The 18795-nt window shown below is 53.2% G+C and overlaps 1 protein-coding gene across 2 annotated transcripts; it reads right to left on the bottom strand.

The window, feature by feature from the left end:
- Positions 1–373: 373 nt before the first annotated feature.
- On the bottom strand, positions 374–16475 carry UBXN4 (UBX domain protein 4). 2 transcript variants are annotated; one of them, XM_029072557.2, is made up of 13 exons: positions 16223–16475; positions 11956–12058; positions 9970–9998; positions 9351–9469; positions 8085–8313; positions 6751–6859; positions 6059–6113; positions 4831–4995; positions 3238–3365; positions 2420–2522; positions 2052–2183; positions 1301–1509; positions 374–979 (listed from the first exon to the last, which is right to left on the bottom strand). In XM_029072557.2, exons 1-13 carry the CDS (start codon positions 16302–16304, stop codon positions 841–843), a joined length of 1602 nt encoding a protein of 533 aa, XP_028928390.1. In that variant the 5' UTR covers positions 16305–16475; the 3' UTR covers positions 374–840. The 2 variants fall into 2 exon arrangements, with proteins under 2 accessions (XP_028928390.1, XP_028928391.1); XM_029072558.2 differs by lacking the exon at positions 16223–16475 and adding an exon at positions 15216–15288.
- Between the last annotated feature and the right edge of the window lie 2320 nt (positions 16476–18795).

Raw genomic sequence — 18795 nt, 5'->3', positions numbered from 1 at the left:
ACTCCCCAGATCCCGCAGCTACAGCAGGAGATGGGAGCGAGAACTGGCTCAGGCCCATTTGAGTGCAAGTTGCCTGGGCTGACAACCCATCCATATTTACAATAACCCGAACAGCCCCGGTTACAGGAACATTCCTGGCCTGTGTTTTGGATGCAGCAGAGCTCCAAGCTCACTCCAGATGGGAGTGAACTGTCCCAGTTGTTGGGGAGGCCCTAAAGAAAGAGTCAAGGTAACAAACAGCATGGGGGGGGGGGGTGGGGCGGGTCACTTGCGCCTGGGCCAGAAGAAACCTCCAGCCTTTCGGGCTCCTTCCAAACCTTAGTGCTGGTCCCAATTTCACCTTAGGCCTCGATGGATTTTCACACTCATTTGGTCGTTGTGGAAAAGTTTTTTTATTTTGTTTCCGAATAACTGATTAAAAACTACAAGATTTTGCTTGCAGTTGCAGAGGCGATAGAGGAAGAGTTAAACAAATGACCATCTGCCTTGGCTAAGGAGGAGGCGGTTGCCACCAGTCGACTAGGCCCTGTTGCTGGGCAGAGGCCCAGGGCTTTGGGTGGGAGTCTGTCTGGGGCTGGGCTAGAAGGGGCGAAACACAGGACTGTAAGCTGCCGGGGGAGGAAGGCGTGGCTGCTTGCCTCCGATGGCTAAACCGTGGCCAACCCCTTGAGGGCAGTGAGCTGAGGTCGGGCCCGAGTGGGGAGGGGCGACTCCCACGGCAGCAGGCCAAGGCGGCCGTGGGTCAACCCCGCCAGGTTTCAGCAGGCGGCCGCGCTGCTGGTGAAGTTGAGTTAAACCAGGAGGAGGCACGGGGCTTATGGCAGGCGGCTGGCAGGGAACCTACATTTGCTGGGTGGAATTTCCATTCCACGTGTTGTTTTCATCCTCGCCGTCGTCCTGCGTCCTCAGCCTGTAGACCTTTCCCTCCTTCTTGAAGTCCTCTCCGTGCTTGTCCGGCACTCGCCTGCGCACCGCTTCCCTGAGTGGGCCGAGAGGGAAGACTTGGGTCACCACCAGGCAGGAGCAGCCACAGCTGCTCCGGACCCATCCCTGCTGCCCTCCTCGCTCCCTGACCCCTTGCTCCACGGGGCCGGCGGAAGAACGGGGGCTGCTGGTCACATCCCTCGGCTCCTGATCCTCGGGGTGCTCAGCCCGAGAACCTAGCCAAGACGTTTCCCAGAGGCCACTGTGCCCACCCCCATTCCAGATGGCGCCCAGTCGGCAGCCACTGGGGAAAGGTGAGCCTGGTGTCTCCCGCTTCCTGGCAGAGAGAGAGCTGGAAGCCCTTGGGGCTGGGTACCTGGGGTCTGAGCCGCTGGCCACGGCAGGGGCTGAGGGTGCCGCCATCTGGGGTGCCGGTCTGGCTGCGGCCTGGGCTGGGGGAGGACTGGCAAAGAGGAAGTTGCTGATGATCCGCCACACCGCGATGAGTGGGTAGAGTATCGTCCCCAGGAACGCCCACAGATCTCCTCCCGTGGATGTGGAGGTGGCTACGGCAGTCCTCCCGGCCTGAAAACGAGCAAACCGGGCACGTTGGAGGGAGTCTACGGCAATGCTGACGTCGGTCCCTCTCGCTCTCTTCACCCGAGGACCTGCGGCCAGAAGAGTGGGGCAGCCCACTGTGCCCACAAGGCCAACCTCTGTAGCCGCTGAGTGAGGGCTCACAAGGGTTCTGATTCCCAGCAGTTCCCAAGTTTCCACCATGAAGGCAGAGGGCCCCGCAGCAGAGTGAGATGTAACCAAGTCTTTTGTGGAAGCCACCCACGTAAGAGTGAGCGCCGTCTCGGGGTCGGCTCCTTTCCAGGCTATGGCGGCAGACCGCTGCTTTGACAACGTGCAACGAGAAGACTTAGACCCTCATCCAGGACCGCCCAGGGCCCGCCTATCCAGCCAGCGTGACTACTTGGCCACTCCAGGCCAGGCGGCAGGACAGTGAATGAACCTGTGGGCTCGGATGAGAGCTTGGGGGTGTCTAGCTTTCACCACCTGCCCAGATCAAGCCACCGCCCGACTCTGAACAGTCCCCACAGGCAAACGGTTGGTTGGCTTACCGGCACCAGTACCACAGAAGCACTCGGAGCCAGCTCCAGGTCTGACAGGTTCCTTCCATAATCCTCCTGAGTGAACTCCCTCCGCGGGAACATTGTGGCCAGTGAGAAGTTGCCGTAGATGGTGCCCACCGTCTGCAACGCAAGCGCAACTGTCAGACTGCGGGCCGGTCGGTCCTCAGGAGCCACAGGGACCTGAACCGGGAGTCCCTGGGCCACTGAGCCTGGAAGACATTTTGCAGTGATTCTGCGGTGCTCACAAGTTTTGACGGGGACCAACCACCCAGATATGACAGCCTCCTCCTCCACCTCCCCCGACTAAACGCTGAATCACAGAATCGTGGTGCTGGAGTCGCTGGACGTTGCAGTACCTGGGCGGCAAACTGCCGTACGTTTTCGAGAGGCGCCGTGGCGGGGAACTGGTTAGTGAAGGAAGACCCATCGGGAAGGCGGAACTGAATCCTCGCGACAGCGCTGAGGGAGAACGTTCAGGACGGTCAATGCACGCGTCGTCCCCCGAGGAGCCATGGGGTGGCTGGGTTCCGAAGGAAACGGGACTTGGCAGCGAGACAGCTGTGGCATCTGTGTGGCCTGGTACACTGAGCCCCAATCCCCAGTGACCGGCAGACAGGGCAATGGCCAGTGCGCCCCTGCTCAGTCCTTTCTGCCCATGGTCAGTGGGGAAGGGGGAATAGGCCGGGCCCTCAAATGTCTCCCCAGACATCCCCCGGGCCTGGGTCTGGTGAGATTCAACTTGGAGTGGGGAACAGAGAGGGCAAAACAAAGCCACCTGGAGAGAAGCTGAACTCAGAAGTCGCCTCAGCCCTCATAAGAACCAGGGCTCGGACGCTACCACGTCAGTTAACCCCCAAGGTGAGCCTTGTAAACTCCGGACATGGGCTGCACCCATGCTGTGTGGGCGGGGACCAGGGAACGCTGTCTGCAGAGTCTCCTAGGGCCAGATGCAGATGCCAGACCCAGACTGCTGCCCTTCGGCGGGACCCTCTCTGTGCAACCAGCTCAGGGACAGCTCAGTGAGTTTGCTCCTCGTTCACCGAGGCCTCTGCGCTTTCTCCGGCAACAGGCTCTGCTGCATGGGAGCCCGACCGGTCCCATCCACTGCTCCTCCTGCCTACCCACCGCCCCCACCCCCAACAAACTCAGATGTCTCTGTGTTGGGTGGACTTACCTTCGCTCCCGTGGAGGGGGCTCTTTTTTAGCTTCCATCTCGGCCTGTCGGGCCTGAAGAGCGGCGGCTTTGGCAGCTTCTACTTCTTCCTTCGTCTTGGCGAAGCGAGCTGCTCTCTCGGCACGATCCTTCAAAAAAGCGAAAGGCAGTTACCTTCCTCGACGGGGCTCTGGCCCCAAATGTGGGCCCCACTTTCCTCTTCTCCTTCCCGACTGCCAGGAAATATGGCCCCCTGGGGACTGGGCCCTTCACCTTTGCCAGCATCTGCCTGGCCACGATCGGCTGGGCAGAGTCTCTGCCCCAAGGTCATTGCTGGCCCAGTCCATCGCTTGGCTCCTATGAGCAGCTTTTTGTCTCTGCATAAATTCTGCTGCGCATGGGATGGGAGTCAGAAGATCTGGGTTCTAGTCACAATTCTGCCACTGATGATGATTATGGTGTTTGTTAAATTCTTACTATGTGCCAAGCACTGAACTAAGAGCTGGGGTGGACGGAGACTCTGTCCCATACAGGGCTCACAGGCTAAGGGGGAAGGAAAACAGGTACTGAATCTCCAACTTACAGATGAAGAAACTGAGGCACAGAGAAGGTAGGTGACTTGCCCAAGATCACACAGCAGGTTGGTGGCAGAGCCAGGATTAGAATTCAGAACTCTGGCTCCCAGGTCTGTGCTCTTTCCACTAGACTAAACTGTTTTATGATCTCTCCTGGCCTCAGGTCCCCCTGCTCATCTCCCTCTTTGATTGTGAGCCACAGAGAGGACACAGACAGCCTCCACTCTGATTTTCCCGTAGATGATTAATAAATACCCTTCTTCTTCGTAAAGCCCATGGAAAAAAAAAAATCATTCTACCCCAAACTGAAAATTCCTTCTTCAGGTAGCGTTTACCATTCTCAGTCCAGTTTCTAATGGAAAAAAATAACTGGAAATCTCACAAGCCAAACTAATGATTTTTATCTGCACCATTTCCCAGGAATGATCTCTACTGGGCAGCCCTGGACCTCACTTGAGACTCCCCTGTCTCTAACCCATTGCTCACACTGTTGCCAGCAGCACTGAGCTTCCTCCTCACTGTATTCTGCCAATCAATCATTCGTATTTGTTAAGCACTTACAGTGTGCAGGGTACTGTACAAAGCACTTAGGAAAGTACAATCCAACGGAGTTGGTAGGCACAGGGAGCCTACAGTCTCCCTACATGGAGTCTACAGTCTACAGAAGCTTAAAAACCAGAAATTGGCCTCCTGCCTCACCTCCTTCCGGAGGCCTTCTCCGATCCATCCACCTTTCCGGTCACTTGAGGCCAGGCGCGTGAGCACTCACCTATGTATCGGTTATGCAGCTATCTGCTTATCTTTTGCTTTTCCCATTTGCATTTCTGATTTTATAGTGCAGCAGAGTCTGCTCGTCTCCCGCTTATTGGATCGTAAGCTCCTCGGGGGCCGGCCCTAGGCCTTTTTCCTCTTGTGTGATCTGTAGGGGAGCTCTGTCCCCAGTAGGCTCTCAGTCAATGCCAATGTTGAAGGCAATGACAGAAGTGGGCCCAGGGGGCTCGGAAAGTAGGAACTGGCCATCCCCACGGGGGAAACTCACCATTGCAATCTGTCGCTTTATGCGCTCCCTTGCTGCCTTGTCCTCTGCCTTCTCTCGGCTCCTCTCTTCCAACAGTCTCTTGGTCAACTCCTCCTCTTGCTTTCTCTTGTAGTCTAACATTTCTTTCCCTGTCTTCCTTCGATCAATTTCCTTCTGGATCTCCTTCTGAATATAGAGAAAGGCCATTTCAAGAGCCCTGGGCGCAACATCAACGCGTTCGGTGGAAGGACAGTGATGGGTAGGTGGCTGGGATTTCAGCCCTGGGCCCTGGCTTGAGCACAGTTTATGCCAAAATGTGAGGAAGAGGTCACCTGGATGGGGACAGCCTCGTCGAAGGCCTGTTGGCAATGGTTTCTGGCTGGAGGGCACCACCATCTCCTGGCTCGAGGGGCAATGACACAAAAGTTGCCCGTGGTGCCTGAAGTCAGTCAGTCAGTCATATTTATTGAGCACTTACTGTTTGACGAGCAGTATACTGAGAACTTGGGAAAGTATAACAGACAAGCTTACAATCTAGAGGAGGGCAGCTGACCTTTGTCACCATGCCAGGTGCTCAAAGGGAGCATAGACAGGGGGAGGGAAAGCAAAAGAGCTAAAACTTTTATTATATCCTAAACTAAACTCACCTGTCCCCGCAAACCTCGCCTGTCCCTAGAAGCTCATTGAGGGGGCAGGGATCTGATCTTTGACTACCCCTGTGAGTTCCCCCAGCTTCCAGAATGATGCTCTACGCTCAGTAGGTTCTATTGACACTGAAAAGTCATCTTGACCAGTTTCAATGTCCACAACATTGAGTGAACCCTCACCTTGTGCAGAGCACTGTTCTGGGGGCTGGAAATGCAATTCCAGGAACAGAGAAAGGGGCGGCAGAGGGAGGATGGGCTGCCAGAACTATCCCAACCCTTTTGTCTTCAAAGGGCTTGGGGACCCGCTGTCCATTTTAGGGGGAAGGAGAGAAAGGGGAGGCATGCTCTCATGGTGAACCAGACCAGAGGCTGAGGAGAACCTGAAGGCACAATCCTGCCTGCTGTGCCATGGGAGACCCTTTCCTGCACCCACCTGCTCCCAGGGACCACCCCAAGGTGACAAGCTCTATAGCAGGAAGAGAAGAAGGGACACAGGAGGGAAAGGGGATGTGCCACCCTGGGACAAGCCGCAAGTGAAACAGGTTCTCGCACACCTCCAGCCAAAGGCCACCCAAGTAGAGGCACTGAACTATCAACTTTACCTGTTCTTCCTCTTTCCTCTTCTCTTCTCGTCTTTCTTCGAGTTTTTTGGTTATTCTGCATTAAAGAAACTACTATTAAGGACGGTAGAGTGCAGGAAATAAAAAGCATCTGAGAAGATAACATTCAACTCAAGAAGGGCAAGAGGCACAGTGCCGAGGAAGCCTGTATGCCGTGGCAACATGTCACTTCGGGATCTGGAGGCCCTGGAACACTACCGGTCCAGACTGGATCCGTCAGATTTCTGATCTGACCCACCAACAGTGGATTTGGCATCAGTGCTTGGTGGAGGTCAGACCAATCTGAGTTCGTCCTCAGAGTTTTGATTTACATAGGTCACAGACTTTCCAAGAAGGGAGAAGAAGGGAACCTCCAGATAGGCGGCCACTTAGAACAGTGCCTAGGGCATATTAATCACTTAACACCATAAAAAAATTTTTAAAAAACTTCAAAAAGAGGAGCAAGCGGTACATTTGGGTAGCCTTGGGAGGCTGGCCAACTGCCCCGGATCAGAGGCTGTGGGTTGTGATCTATGGGCCTGGGTACATCATGCCCTTGAGCTCCTGTTGGGGCAAAGCAAGCCAGCCCCACAGCCCAAGTTCCCACTGCACAGAGGTGGTGCTCCCTCAGAGATTAAACTGCAACAAGCAATAGGAACGCGAGTCCGGTTTAGGGAAGGTTTAAAAGGGCAAACCTTTCCACTTTATCTGTGAGGTCGTCTGCAGGCGGGCGCCCCATACCACTCTCCTGGGACTGGACCTGAGCTTCCTGAGATGGGCTGGCGGAGCCTGAGGTGTCTCCACCTGGAATGGTTAGAAAGACACAAGGGAGAGTGAGTGGGCAGATGTTAGGGGAGGGGCTGCGGATCCACTCTACCGGCTCTTTGGAGGGTCCTGAGGGTTTGGAAACTGGAGCCCCCTGCTTGGAGTTGCGGTCGCTCATCCAACCTCTCAACTCTCTTGTTTCTTCCTCCCCTGCATCTCTCCTTGCTGTCCCAAGATTTCAAACTTAGATGCACATTCTTGGGCTCCATAATTTAGGGGTGTGATGGAAGCCGGTGAAGGCCACTTGGAATGCAGGGCCTTCCTCTTCCTCTGCACCTCCCACATTCACACACCAAAAGGCCAGTTTGAATCAGAGATGACACTACACTGTAAACTCGAAGTGGGCAGGGAATGTATCCAGTTCATATTGTATTGCACTCGCCCAAGTCCTTAGTACAGTGCTCTGCACACAGTAAGCACTCAATAAATATGACTGACTGAATGCATGAATAAATACGATTGACTGACTGAATGGATCAGCTTGCCCAGAGGCTCTGGTCTAACCCAGAGTGGTCATGTCTCTGCCCCGGCCCAGAAGAATCCCTAAAGGCCTGTTTAGTTTTGGGTAATTCTCAGGAGGCTCAGGCTGAAACCCCACAGCAAGATGACATGGCATCCAACTCCCTAGGATGACCTCAGATTGGACTGAGGTGGGAAAACATGAAGTAAAAGGTGGGGAGGGAGAGGTTCTGGTCTCCCAAACCCTCAATATCTGGACCCACATCCCAGAATACAGCCGGAAGCCCAGGGGTAACGGGCTGTGGCACCCTATGGCCAGTGGTGGGGCGGGGAGAAGTGCAGACAGGAGGGAGAGGTCACTGGCTCTCATGAGGCCCACTACTGGGTACCTCAATGCTGCCTCCCCAGACCTTGTCCCACCTCACTGCTCCTCACCCCTACCAATTACTGCCACTCTACCCACATGATGCTCGACTGGCAGCCAGAGACACTGGCTGATGCCAGAGCAAGATCAGCACAGACTTTAGGAAGCTGGCTCAAAGCTCTGACCCTGACGCAGGCCTTCAGGCTTGGCAAGCTGGGGGTGGATCGGACAGGTGGGTGCAGATGCACCTGGCCAAGACCTCAAGACCCCTGCTACACCGCTGTATTAAAAACACCCCAAAGTGGCTCCATTCACTAAGTCAGAATTGACTGGAGAGTGGGATGCCTCCTCAATCCCGACACCGGGCCCACTAAAACTTACTCAGGGAGACCTCCTGTTTGATAGTGACAGATGTGGCCTCCTGTTTGATAGTGACAGATGTGGCCTCCTGTTTGATAGTGACAGATGTGGAAGGCTCACAGTGCTCTTCAGATGGGGCTTGTGGGTTTTCCTTCACGCCGGTGGGTCCGTCAGAAGAAGCCGGGGGTGACATCGAGTCTGTCAGTTGGCCGTCAGCCACAACTGTCGCTTCGTTCTTTAGTCTGTGCATCTGGAAGGAGACAGACAAGGAGACATGAGATGGAAATGTGAAGTGCCTCGCTTCCAGCTTAGGAACTGGGGCTGACACCCAGGCCTGGGTGATCTCGGCGGGGTGAGGGAGCAAAGAAGCCAAGGGCCCTGGCTGAACCCTTTCAAATAATGAACTGCAATAAGCAGTCGAAGCCAAGGTAGGCAGCTCTGAAACAGGACAGTTGGGAGGGAAATGCATTCCAGATTCCACTGAGGGATGTCTCAGAAGAGACTCCTGGTTGGCATAGACTTAACTCTTCATCAGCCTTGAAACTGAACACAGAAGTTAGGCACTCGTCCCTCGTCCCAGAGAAGAATGACTCAAAGGACTAAAAGCTGAGGTGGCCCAGGGTCTCAGGGATTGGTGGAGTGGGAAGGAGTGTTGCACGGGGACTCGGGCTCACCAAACCCATTGAGTTCAGGAATGGGAAAAGCGAGGTGTGGCCACATGCTGTTTCACAAGAGCTTGAGGGGGTTTTTAAAACCAGGTCAGCAAGATCGGGGACAGAGTTTTTTTCTGAAGTAAGAGACCTCTGGCCCCTCTGATAGGGAGAGGCGAGACACACACTGGCGGGTGCTCACTAGGTGTTAACAATCACCTGGAGACAAATTCAGTGGGAGCAAGCAGGTTTATAAGAGTCAGTGTGCCCCGGCCATCACGCAAATGGTGGTTCTCAGCCCCCAAACTCTGTTGCCAGGGCCATAATTCCTTGAACAGTCCTCACTTCACCCCTCCTCCGTGTCCCTTCTCTTTCCTCTAGGTAGCGGGTTTCCTCCAGCTACCTCAATCTGTTTTTAGGTCTGAAAGCTGCTAGTCCTGGTGCTATCCTGGCAGGAAACACCCCGATCGGATGGGATGAGGCTTGTTGCCCCGAGCTATGAGACTGTGAAGGCTTTAATGGCTCTGGCTGGCTGGCTGGCTCAGAAACACATGTGGCTTCCAAAGCCCCTTCACTTTGGCAGACGGAAGGATGAACAAGTCCAGGGCATGGCGTTTTCTGGTTTCTGGTGTCTCACCCGTGTGACTTTGTGAATTCTGCTAATAAGCTCCTCCGCTGTGACGCTCCCAGCTATCACTTCCAATGGGATCCCACTGTCTCCTATAAAGAAACTGGATGGCACACAGACGACAGGATCTGTTCTCGAGAGTAAAGGCGAACAGCTTGGGTTGGGACCCGGGGGACGGTCTCAGGAACCTGGCTATGCACCCGGAGGTCCGGCCAGCTGCCTGGTGAGAGAAGGTTCCGAATGAGCATGCCAACTGGCTCATTTGGGCTCTCCTGCTCCTGGCAACAGACCACCCACTCAATTTGGGGTCTTAATGCCCACGGTCTGCCCAAAAGCTACGCTTTCCCCTTCCGCCCTGCCCTCTGGCCTCCTCATTCATTGCTCTCCACTGCAGGCACATCCTGCTTGCTCTTCTAAAACCCCGGCTGGGCTCCCACAGTGTGCGGCGGGGTGGTGAAGAATCCATTTTGCTCTCTCCTGCAGGACTTGGCCACAGAGGTACTAGATGGAATGGAGCTGCGTTTGCACTAACTGCTTCTGATCGTTGTCACGAACTGGGCTCGGTGGGAAAGCCCATCCCTGTCGGCCAAACACACACCAACCGTATCTCTCTCCTCACAAAGGATACAGATTTGGGAGAATTGGAGACATGCTTCACTGCAAGACAAAACCAAAGAGGCAGGCGTTAGTTCCCCGAGAGCGAAAGCGTGCGTGGGCAGGTGCTACTGAGACTCAGATGTCCCCACCCCAAACCCCTGATCCTTCCACATGGGCCCATTCCTGGGGAGTAGAAAGAGGCAGCTCCTATAGCAAGGGTTTGGCCTGGGGACTTGGTGTTGCTTTCGCATGAATGGGGCCCTGCCCTGGCCTCCCTCCAACCGATGGCCAATTCTGGTGGCCAGTCTTGCATTGCTCTTGGCTCTGGGTCTTGACCTAACACCCAGCAGAGACAGGTCAGAGCAGAAGCCAAAGCCTCAGGCTGAATCCCAATTTCAGTAGGGAAAGGGGCTGGCTGCTAGATTACAACAGAAGACTTTAGAGCCTTTCACAAGAGAACTCCCCGGCCCGTCCCCACTGCAGAGCTCAGTGCTTTGGGCCTCTGTGTGCGGAGAAAGAAACTCTTCCATGGCAGCCCTGCGGAAGACATCAGAGAGAGACTGAACGTTGGTGGAGGTTAGCCTAAGAAGGGGCACTAGGGAATGGCAGACAGTTTTGGCTACAGCCTCACAATCATGAGAAGCAGCGTGGCCTATTGGAAAGAGCCCGGGCCTGAGAGTTGGAGTCAGAGAACCTGGGTTCTAATCCCGGCTCTGCCATCTGTCTGCTGTGTAAACTTGGGCAAGTCACTTAACTTCTCTGTGCCTCAGTTACCTCATCTGTAAAATGGGGACTAAGAATGTGAGTCCCATATAGGACATGGACTGTGTCCTATCTGATTATTTTCTACCCCAGCGGTTAGTATACCACCTGGCACATAGAAAGGGCTTAACAAATACCATAAAATAAAAGAGGGGGTGTGAGTTTAGAAGGTGGTCAGTTAAATCTCCAACACCCTCTACAATAAGATCATAGTTCTTGTTTTTTATTCTCCAAATTTCATTATTCCAGTATTTCTATTAGGGAATATTTAGGACTGGATGCGACTGGACAGGGGCAAAAATGAAGAACTAATCAGTACACCCAATTTGGAGTGCTGAATCAGGGTCCTGGAAACCTCTGTCCACGCCTAATCCCCTCTCGTATTTAGGCTCCTTCCTCCTGCTTTAGCCTCTCCGCCCACAACCCCACCCTCCTCTGGGCTCTATCTCACCTCTCCATTCTGAAAGAGAGTGGCCCATTTTAGCAGGGATGCCCTTCCAAAATTATTCACTTTGGCAAAAGCTGCCCGGTTTGGAGCCTCCCCTCTGTGAACGGGCCTCTTTCCAAGAGGGAAAGGACCAACTGATGAGACCCGGGATGGTAGCTGTTGAATTCTCTGAGGTGAGACCCCCCCCGCCTTACACCCAGACCATAAAGGTTTTTTTTGCAGGCAAGGAATCTGCAGGCCTAAATGTGGAGATCTGGCATGGGAAGAGAGTTAAGGGGCATCCTGGATGCTGGGGAGGCCACACTGACCCCGGCACTCCCAAAACATGTGACACCACTCCCAGCCATCCAGCGGGTGCCTTTCAATACCAAGGTGACTGTGGTGGGGACGGGGAGAGACAGTCAACATTACAGGAGGGAAATCATTCTGAGCCCGCTCTAAAGTCTGCAACCCCTCATAGGGCATTACTGCCAGAAACCCTGGGCCAAATCCAAGAAACAAATGCAGTGAAGCGGCATGGCTTAGTAGAAAGAGCACGGGCTTGGGATTCAGAGGATGGGGTTTCTAATCCCGGCTCTGCCACTTGTCTGCTTCTCTGTCACCTTGGACAGGCCACTTCACTTCTGTGCCTCAGTTACCTCGTCTGTAAAATGGGGATTAAGACTGTGAAGCTCACATGGGACAACCTGATTACCTTGTATCTCCCCCAGCGCTTAGAACAGTGCTTGGCAAATAGCAAGTGCTTAACAAACACATTATTATTATTATTATTATTAATAATATGAAATATATCAAATGGGATCAAACCTTTGGGTATCAATTTTAATAGCAATAAAACTGTCTGCAGATGCTTCGGCCACCTTCTCCTCTTCCCACCTTGCAGCCATCTGGACGGACTGCTCATCGTCACCTGTAAAAGAGGAGGTTCTTACCACACAATGGAGTGCCAGACCCCGCAAGCTGCTTAGAAATTAGGACCCTGCTTCGGGAAGCCAAAATTCACAGTAACCTCCATGGTGGACTTTCTACCCCAACTTCGACAATGAATGGATACGTGATAGAAAACATGCAGATTTACATGTAAGAATACCCACTATATATTTAACAGTTATTTTTCCTTAGGATTTATTCTCGAGGCAGAAAATAGGACCTGAATCACAGTAACTCAATGCTTCTGTTGAGTTTTTCCCAGAAAACAACATGCCCTTGGTGCATGCACCATCTGCTTTTGGAGGGCCTCAGTGGATTCCAGGCCACAATCTGATTGCCCCATAACCATTCATTCAACAGTTTTTCCGAGTGTCTAGTATGCGCAACACACTGTACTAAATGTTGGGGAGAGTAAATTGGAAATCATGTTAACCACTTTGATACTCACCCCAGTTACACTCTACTATTTCCCATATTAGCCTGTATCTACCCTGGCACTTAGTGCTTGACACACAGTAGGCGCTTAACGAATACCACATTATATTATTTAAAAGTCAGTCTCCCCAAGTAGGCTGTAAGCTTCTAGTGGGGAAGGATCACTTCTACCAACTCTGTTGTAGTTTCCTAAGTGCGTCACTCAGGGCTCAGCACGCAGTCAGTGCTCAATAAATAGCACTGACTGACTGTTTGATAGGTGGGGCATTGCCTTGTCCAGGATCCCGGAGCCCCAAAGTATGCCCCAGGTCTATCCTTTCCACCTGGACTCACTACCTCCCCATTTTGATGGCTCTAATCCACTTTCACAACCTGGCAGCACATGATCCTTTCTAGCCTTCCAGGCCTTGAATGATGTCCAATTTACTCAGGCTCTGCTGCCAACGGCTTGCAAAGGTCTCTGAACGCCCCCATCCACCTCTCATATCAGCCTTTGGTTGGTGTGTGCCCTGGCTACGAATCAGAAGCAGTGTGGCCTAGTGGACAGAGGGTGGGCCTGGGAGTCGGAAAGATTTGCCCCTACTCCCCATCTACCTGCCCCCGCTGAAGTCATTCCCCTGCTCGAATGCATACTCCCTCTTTGCCTACTCACAATTTTTCTCCTCTTCAAAATGCTGCTAAAAGCCCATCTCCTCCAGGAAGCCTTCCCAGATTACTGGGGACCAGTTATTTCAACTGCCCTGGGCATCCTCCTTACATACATATTTTTATACTCTACTGCTTCGTCCTTCCTGTAATTTGTGTGACGGTCTCCCCTGTTAAATTGTACGTTTCTTGAGGGCAGGGATCATCAGGTCTACTCACTCTACTGTATTACTCCAAGAAACTAACACAATGCTCTGCACGCAGTAAGTGCTCAATGAAATTTGAGGGGGTGAGTGCTGACACTATTTTAAGGTGAAAAATTAGAAATGAAAAACTTTTATAACAACAAATTCACGGTACCCAGGGACTTTTTTTCCAACTGCAGTCTGTACCCTACAAATTGCCTGGGAATACTGTGAGTTTTCAGACGCAGGGCGCTTTTGTATAGCTGGGATGGTATGAAAGGAGTTTTCCAAGAGAGGCATCCCTGAGGGAGCAAAGGAATGAGCCACTTTTTAAGCTAAGGGGAAAGAATAAAGTCTGCGGAGGGCCACCGATTCACCCCTCCATTACTTATCTCCCCATCAGATTTGGAGCTCCCACAACAGAACCTAATGCCGGCTTGGGGACTTAGTGACTTCTTTCAAAACTCTCAGTGCCTAGTACTGGGCTCTGGACAAAAACAGCACAAGTTTTGGGTAGAGGACAAGATTTTCTCCCTCTGATTCACCCGCTGCACTACCCACTAACCACCTATATATTCTCACTCAGAGCTTAGTACAGTAAGCATTTATATACTACTACTATTCCTTGGGGTCACAGGTCAGCTTTAAGGGCGTCCAGTATGGGCACATGCTGGACCTAACAGCCCCTCTTTTATTTTTATGTATTTTTTCATGGGATTTATCGAGTGTTTACTAAATGCTAAGTGCCGGGGTAGGTGCTCAGTTAGGACATAACGGTCCCTGTTCCACACGGGACCCACAATCTCTCGTATCTCTCTTTCACAGATGAGGAGGGTTAAGTGACTTTTCCAAGGTCACACGGTATGTTGGTGGTGGAGCTGGGGACTCGGACTCAGGCCTCCCGACTCCCAGTCCCTTGTTCTTCCCTCTAAGTCAAGCTGCCTCTGTCACTTACACAATATCCAGCAGAGCTGGTAACCAAACAGTGAAGATTAAACTAGTAAACACACAGTTCTTAGACTGAGAGCCGCATGTGGGCCAAGGACTGTGTACAATCTGGTCCACCTCAGCACTTGGCAGGGGGGCTAGGAACATAGTAAATGCTTAACGGATACCACAATTATCAGTATTATTCCACGTGCTCCCCAGCAGTCTTTGAGTTACCGAGCGCATGATTGTGCAAAATCTTTCTGATGAAAGAACTTCCCACCTCCTCTACCTCTCAGATTTTTCACTAGGGTTTCCTAATACAGCCAGACGATTTCACTATGCATTTTGGCTGGCAGGTGACAGTGGAATTTGGGGATATTCTTCTCACAGGGCACGGCGGCGGTGGGCAGAAAGAACCTGACGGGGTGTCGGAAGAAAAGCAGAGAAGCAGCGTGGCTCAGTGGAAAGAGCACGGGCTTTGGAGTCAGAGGCCATGGGTTCGAATCCCGGCTCTGCCATTTGTCAGCTGCGTGACCGTGGGCCAGTCACTTCACTTCTCTGGGCCTCAGTCACCTCAGCTGTAAAATGGGGATTAAGACTGTGAGCCTCACGAGGGACAATCTGATTCCCTTGTCTCTCCCCCAGCGCTTAGAACAGTGCTCGGCACATAGTAAGCGCTTAACAAATACCAACATTATTATTAGAACAGTGCTCGGCACATAGTAAGCGCTTAACCAATACCAAGGTCATAATAGTCTATTTAGCAATCAATAGAATCAAGGGGATGTACAGAGTAAGCACTTAAATACCAACATTATTATTATTAAGAAAAGTCTGTTGGACTCGGATGCCCGGCGGTGGACACGGGCTGAGTTCTTCGGCCAAATTTTCCTTGACGCAGGTTCTGTAAGCACAAGGCCCCCACCATCTGGGAGAACTGACCGTATTTATGCGGTTATTGCATCACACGCTGTTCCACAACCGATCTCCCTAGAGGTTTCTTTTTAAAATTTAGGGACAATTGCAACGCTGGTGAAGGAAAAGCACGGGGCTGGATTTTCTGATCTGGGCATAACCGAAATGACAACCTGGATCGTCAACGTCCCCGCCGGCCCGAGCGACGTTCGGGAGCAAACCGGTAAACCACCCTCCTGGGAAACTGACTGGGCCGAAGGCAAATAAGTAGAAGCTGTTAAAAGCCGGGGGCCCATTTAATTTACACAACGATGCATCAGCACCGGCTTTTAAAACCGTAGCCCCCTTCGGTTGTAACCGTCTCCTCACCGCTACGATGACACTACGATTCCAGTGCGCGGCGCGGACTCTAAACTGCAGTTTAACTTGCCTTTCCCTCCAGCAAAAGCTCTCCCGTTCCTTTGGGCTGCTAAATCGGATCGCCAAAGAAAGTCGGGGCGGGATGAAGATGGAGATGCCCGGCCTGCCGTTCCGACCGGAGAGGGTCGCGGGGCAGCGGGGCGGGCAAGTTCAGGAGGCCCCTCCCGGGCCTACGGGGCGGATCCTTCGCCCTCCCCGGCCGGGAAGGGTGGGCCGGGAAGGAGGAGAAGGGGCAGAAATCAGAAGCGAGGCCCCGGGGCTCGGATTTTAGGGCGAAGCGGAGAAAGGGGAGAGGGGGCGGTGGACACCGTGCTAGGGCCCCGGGCCGGAGGATCTCTCTCTCCCTCCCTCGCCCCGGCCTCAACCAACCCGGCCGTTTCCCCGCTGCCGCTTGCAGGCCTGGGGGTCCGGTCCTGTCCACTCCCGGGTGACACAGCTTTTTCTCCCTAATCCTCCGGGGTTGACCCGAGCGGGAGCGACAGCTTGACAGCGGCGGGGCCTCGGGCCCACCGTGACACCCCCCCCCTCCACGGCCAGACGCCCTCTCCGCGTCTCTTCCCTGAAGTGGGTGGACCCCCCCCCCCCCGGGGATGGTCCTCCCCGCGCCTCCTCACCTGCCACGAACACGACGAACACCGAGCCGCTCCGCTTGGCCGCCGCAATGGCGGCCGGAATGGCGCCCTGGAACCACCGCATCGCCCTTCTCCGGGCAGGAGGCCGGCCGGCCCGATGGCGCCCGATCGTCCGTCCCGGCCTGGTGCGGTCCCGGCCGGTCCCGTCCTCCTGCCGGCCCCGCTGGCCTCGGCCACGGCCTCCTCTTCGACCGCAGCCCCCGACCCTCCTCCTCCCTCCTCCCTCCTCGCGCGCCCCCGCTCTCGCCCTCCCCCTACGTGCGCGCGGACGGGACGGCGGGCCTGCCTGCGTGCGCGCGCCCGGAGGGGGGGGGGAGCGCGGGGACGAGCCTCTCTTCAGCCCACGGGGCCTCCCCCCCCCCCCGCCAGAACCATAATAATGTTGGTTTTTAAGCGCTTAGTATGTACAGAGCGCTGCTCTGCACGCTGGGGGAGATCCAGGGTCATCAGGTTGTGAGCCTCACAGGTAATCCCCATTTTTTTTCCATTCATTCATTCATTCAATAGTATTTATTGAGCGCTTACTATGTGCAGAGCACTGTACTAAGCGCTTGGGATGAACAAGTTGGCAACAGATAGACCGTCCCTGCCGTTTGACGGGCTTACAGTCTAATCCGGGGAGACGGACAGACGAGAACAATGGCAATAAACAGAGTCGAGGGGAAGAACATCTCGTAAAAACAATGGCAACTAAATAGAATCGAGGCGATGTACAATTCATTAACAAAATAAATAGGGTAACGAAAATATATACAGTTGAGCGGACGAGTACAGTGCTGTGGGGATGGGAAGGGAGAGGGGGAGGAGCAGAGGGAAAAGGGGAAAAAGTGAGGCCCAGAGAAGAATAAGAATGATGATGTTGGTATTTGTTAAGCGTTTACTATGTCCAGAGCGCTGTTCTGAGCGCTGGGGGAGATCCAGGGTCATCAGGTTCTGAGCCTCACAGGTAATCCCCTTTTTTTTTTCCACAGGTCACCGAGGCCCAGAGAAGAATAAGAATGATGATGTTGGTATTTGTTAAGCGCTTACTATGTCCAGAGCGCTGTTCTGAGCGCTGGGGGAGATCCAGGGTCATCAGGTTCTGAGCCTCACAGGTAATCCCCATTTTTTTCCACAGGTCACCGAGGCCCAGAGAAGAATAAGAATGATGATGTTGGTATTTGTTAAGCGCTTACTATGTCCAGAGCGCTGTTCTGAGCGCTGGGGGAGATCCAGGGTCATCAGGTTCTGAGCCTCACAGGTAATCCATTTTTTTCCACAGGTCACTGAGGCCCAGAGAATAATAATAATAATGATGATGATGTTGGTATTTGTTAAGCGCTTACTATGTGCAGAGCGCTGTTCTGAGCGCTGGGGGAGATCCAGGGTCATCAGGTTCTGAGCCTCACAGGTAATCCCCTCTTTTTTCCACAGGTGAGGTCACTGAGGCCCAGAGAATAATGATAATAATAACGTTGGTGTTTGTTAAGCGCTTACTATGTGCAGAGCGCTGTTCTGAATGCTGGGGGAGATCCAGGGTCATCAGGTTGTGAGCCTCACAGTTAATCCCCTTTTTTTTTCCACAGGTGAGGTCACTAATAATAATAATAATGTTGGTATTTGTTAAGCACTTACTATGAGCCGAGCACTGTTCTAAGCGCTGGGGTAGACACAGGGGAATCAGGTTGTCCCATGTGGGGCTCACAGTCTTAATCCCCATTTTACAGATGAGGGAACTGAGGCACCGAGAAGTTAAGTGACTTGGTCACTGAGACCCAGAGAAAATAATAATAACTTTGGTGTTTGTTAAGCGCTTACTATGTGCAGAGCGCTGTTCTGAACGCTGGGGGAGATTCAGGGTCATCAAGTTGTGAGCCTCACAGTTAATCCCCATTTTTTTCCACAGGTGAGGTCACTGAGGCCCAGAGAATAATAATAATAATAACGTTGGTATTTGTTAAGTGCTTACTATGTGCAGAGCGCTGGGGTAGACACAAGGGAATCAGGTTGTCCCACGTGAGGTTCGCAGTCTTCATCCCCATTTTACAGATGAGGTCACTGAGGCCCAGGGAAGTGAAGGGACCTGTCTACCGGCACACAGCGGACAAGTGGCAGAGCCGGGATTCGAACCCACGACCTCGGACTCCCTAGTGTTGGTCTTTGTGAAGCGCTTCCTCTGTGCCGAGCACTGATCTAAGCGCTGGGGGAGATACGAGGCCATCGGGTTGTCCCGCGTGGGACTCACGGTCTTGTCAGAGGTCGTGGGTTCTAATCCCCGCGCTGCCACTCATCAGCCGGGTGACTCTGGGCGAGTCACTTCACTTCTCTGGGCCTCAGTTCCCTCATCTGGAAAATGGGGATGAAGACTGTGAGCTCCACGGGGGACACCCTGATGACCTGGTATCTACCCAGCGCTTAGAACAGTGCTTGGCACATAGTAAGCGCTTAACAAATAACATTAATATTACTATTATTATCAAGTAGTGTGGCCTAGTGGAAAACGTGCAGGCCTGAGAACTCTACCCATATGGGACAACCTGATGACCTGGTATCTACCCAGCGCTTAGAACAGTGCT

Source organism: Ornithorhynchus anatinus, chromosome 9 (assembly GCF_004115215.2).
Source record: "Ornithorhynchus anatinus isolate Pmale09 chromosome 9, mOrnAna1.pri.v4, whole genome shotgun sequence".
NCBI classification, from domain to species: Eukaryota; Metazoa; Chordata; class Mammalia; order Monotremata; family Ornithorhynchidae; genus Ornithorhynchus; species Ornithorhynchus anatinus.
The sequence above is the reverse complement of the archived record's forward strand: the minus strand, read 5'-3'. Positions and strand labels throughout refer to the sequence as shown.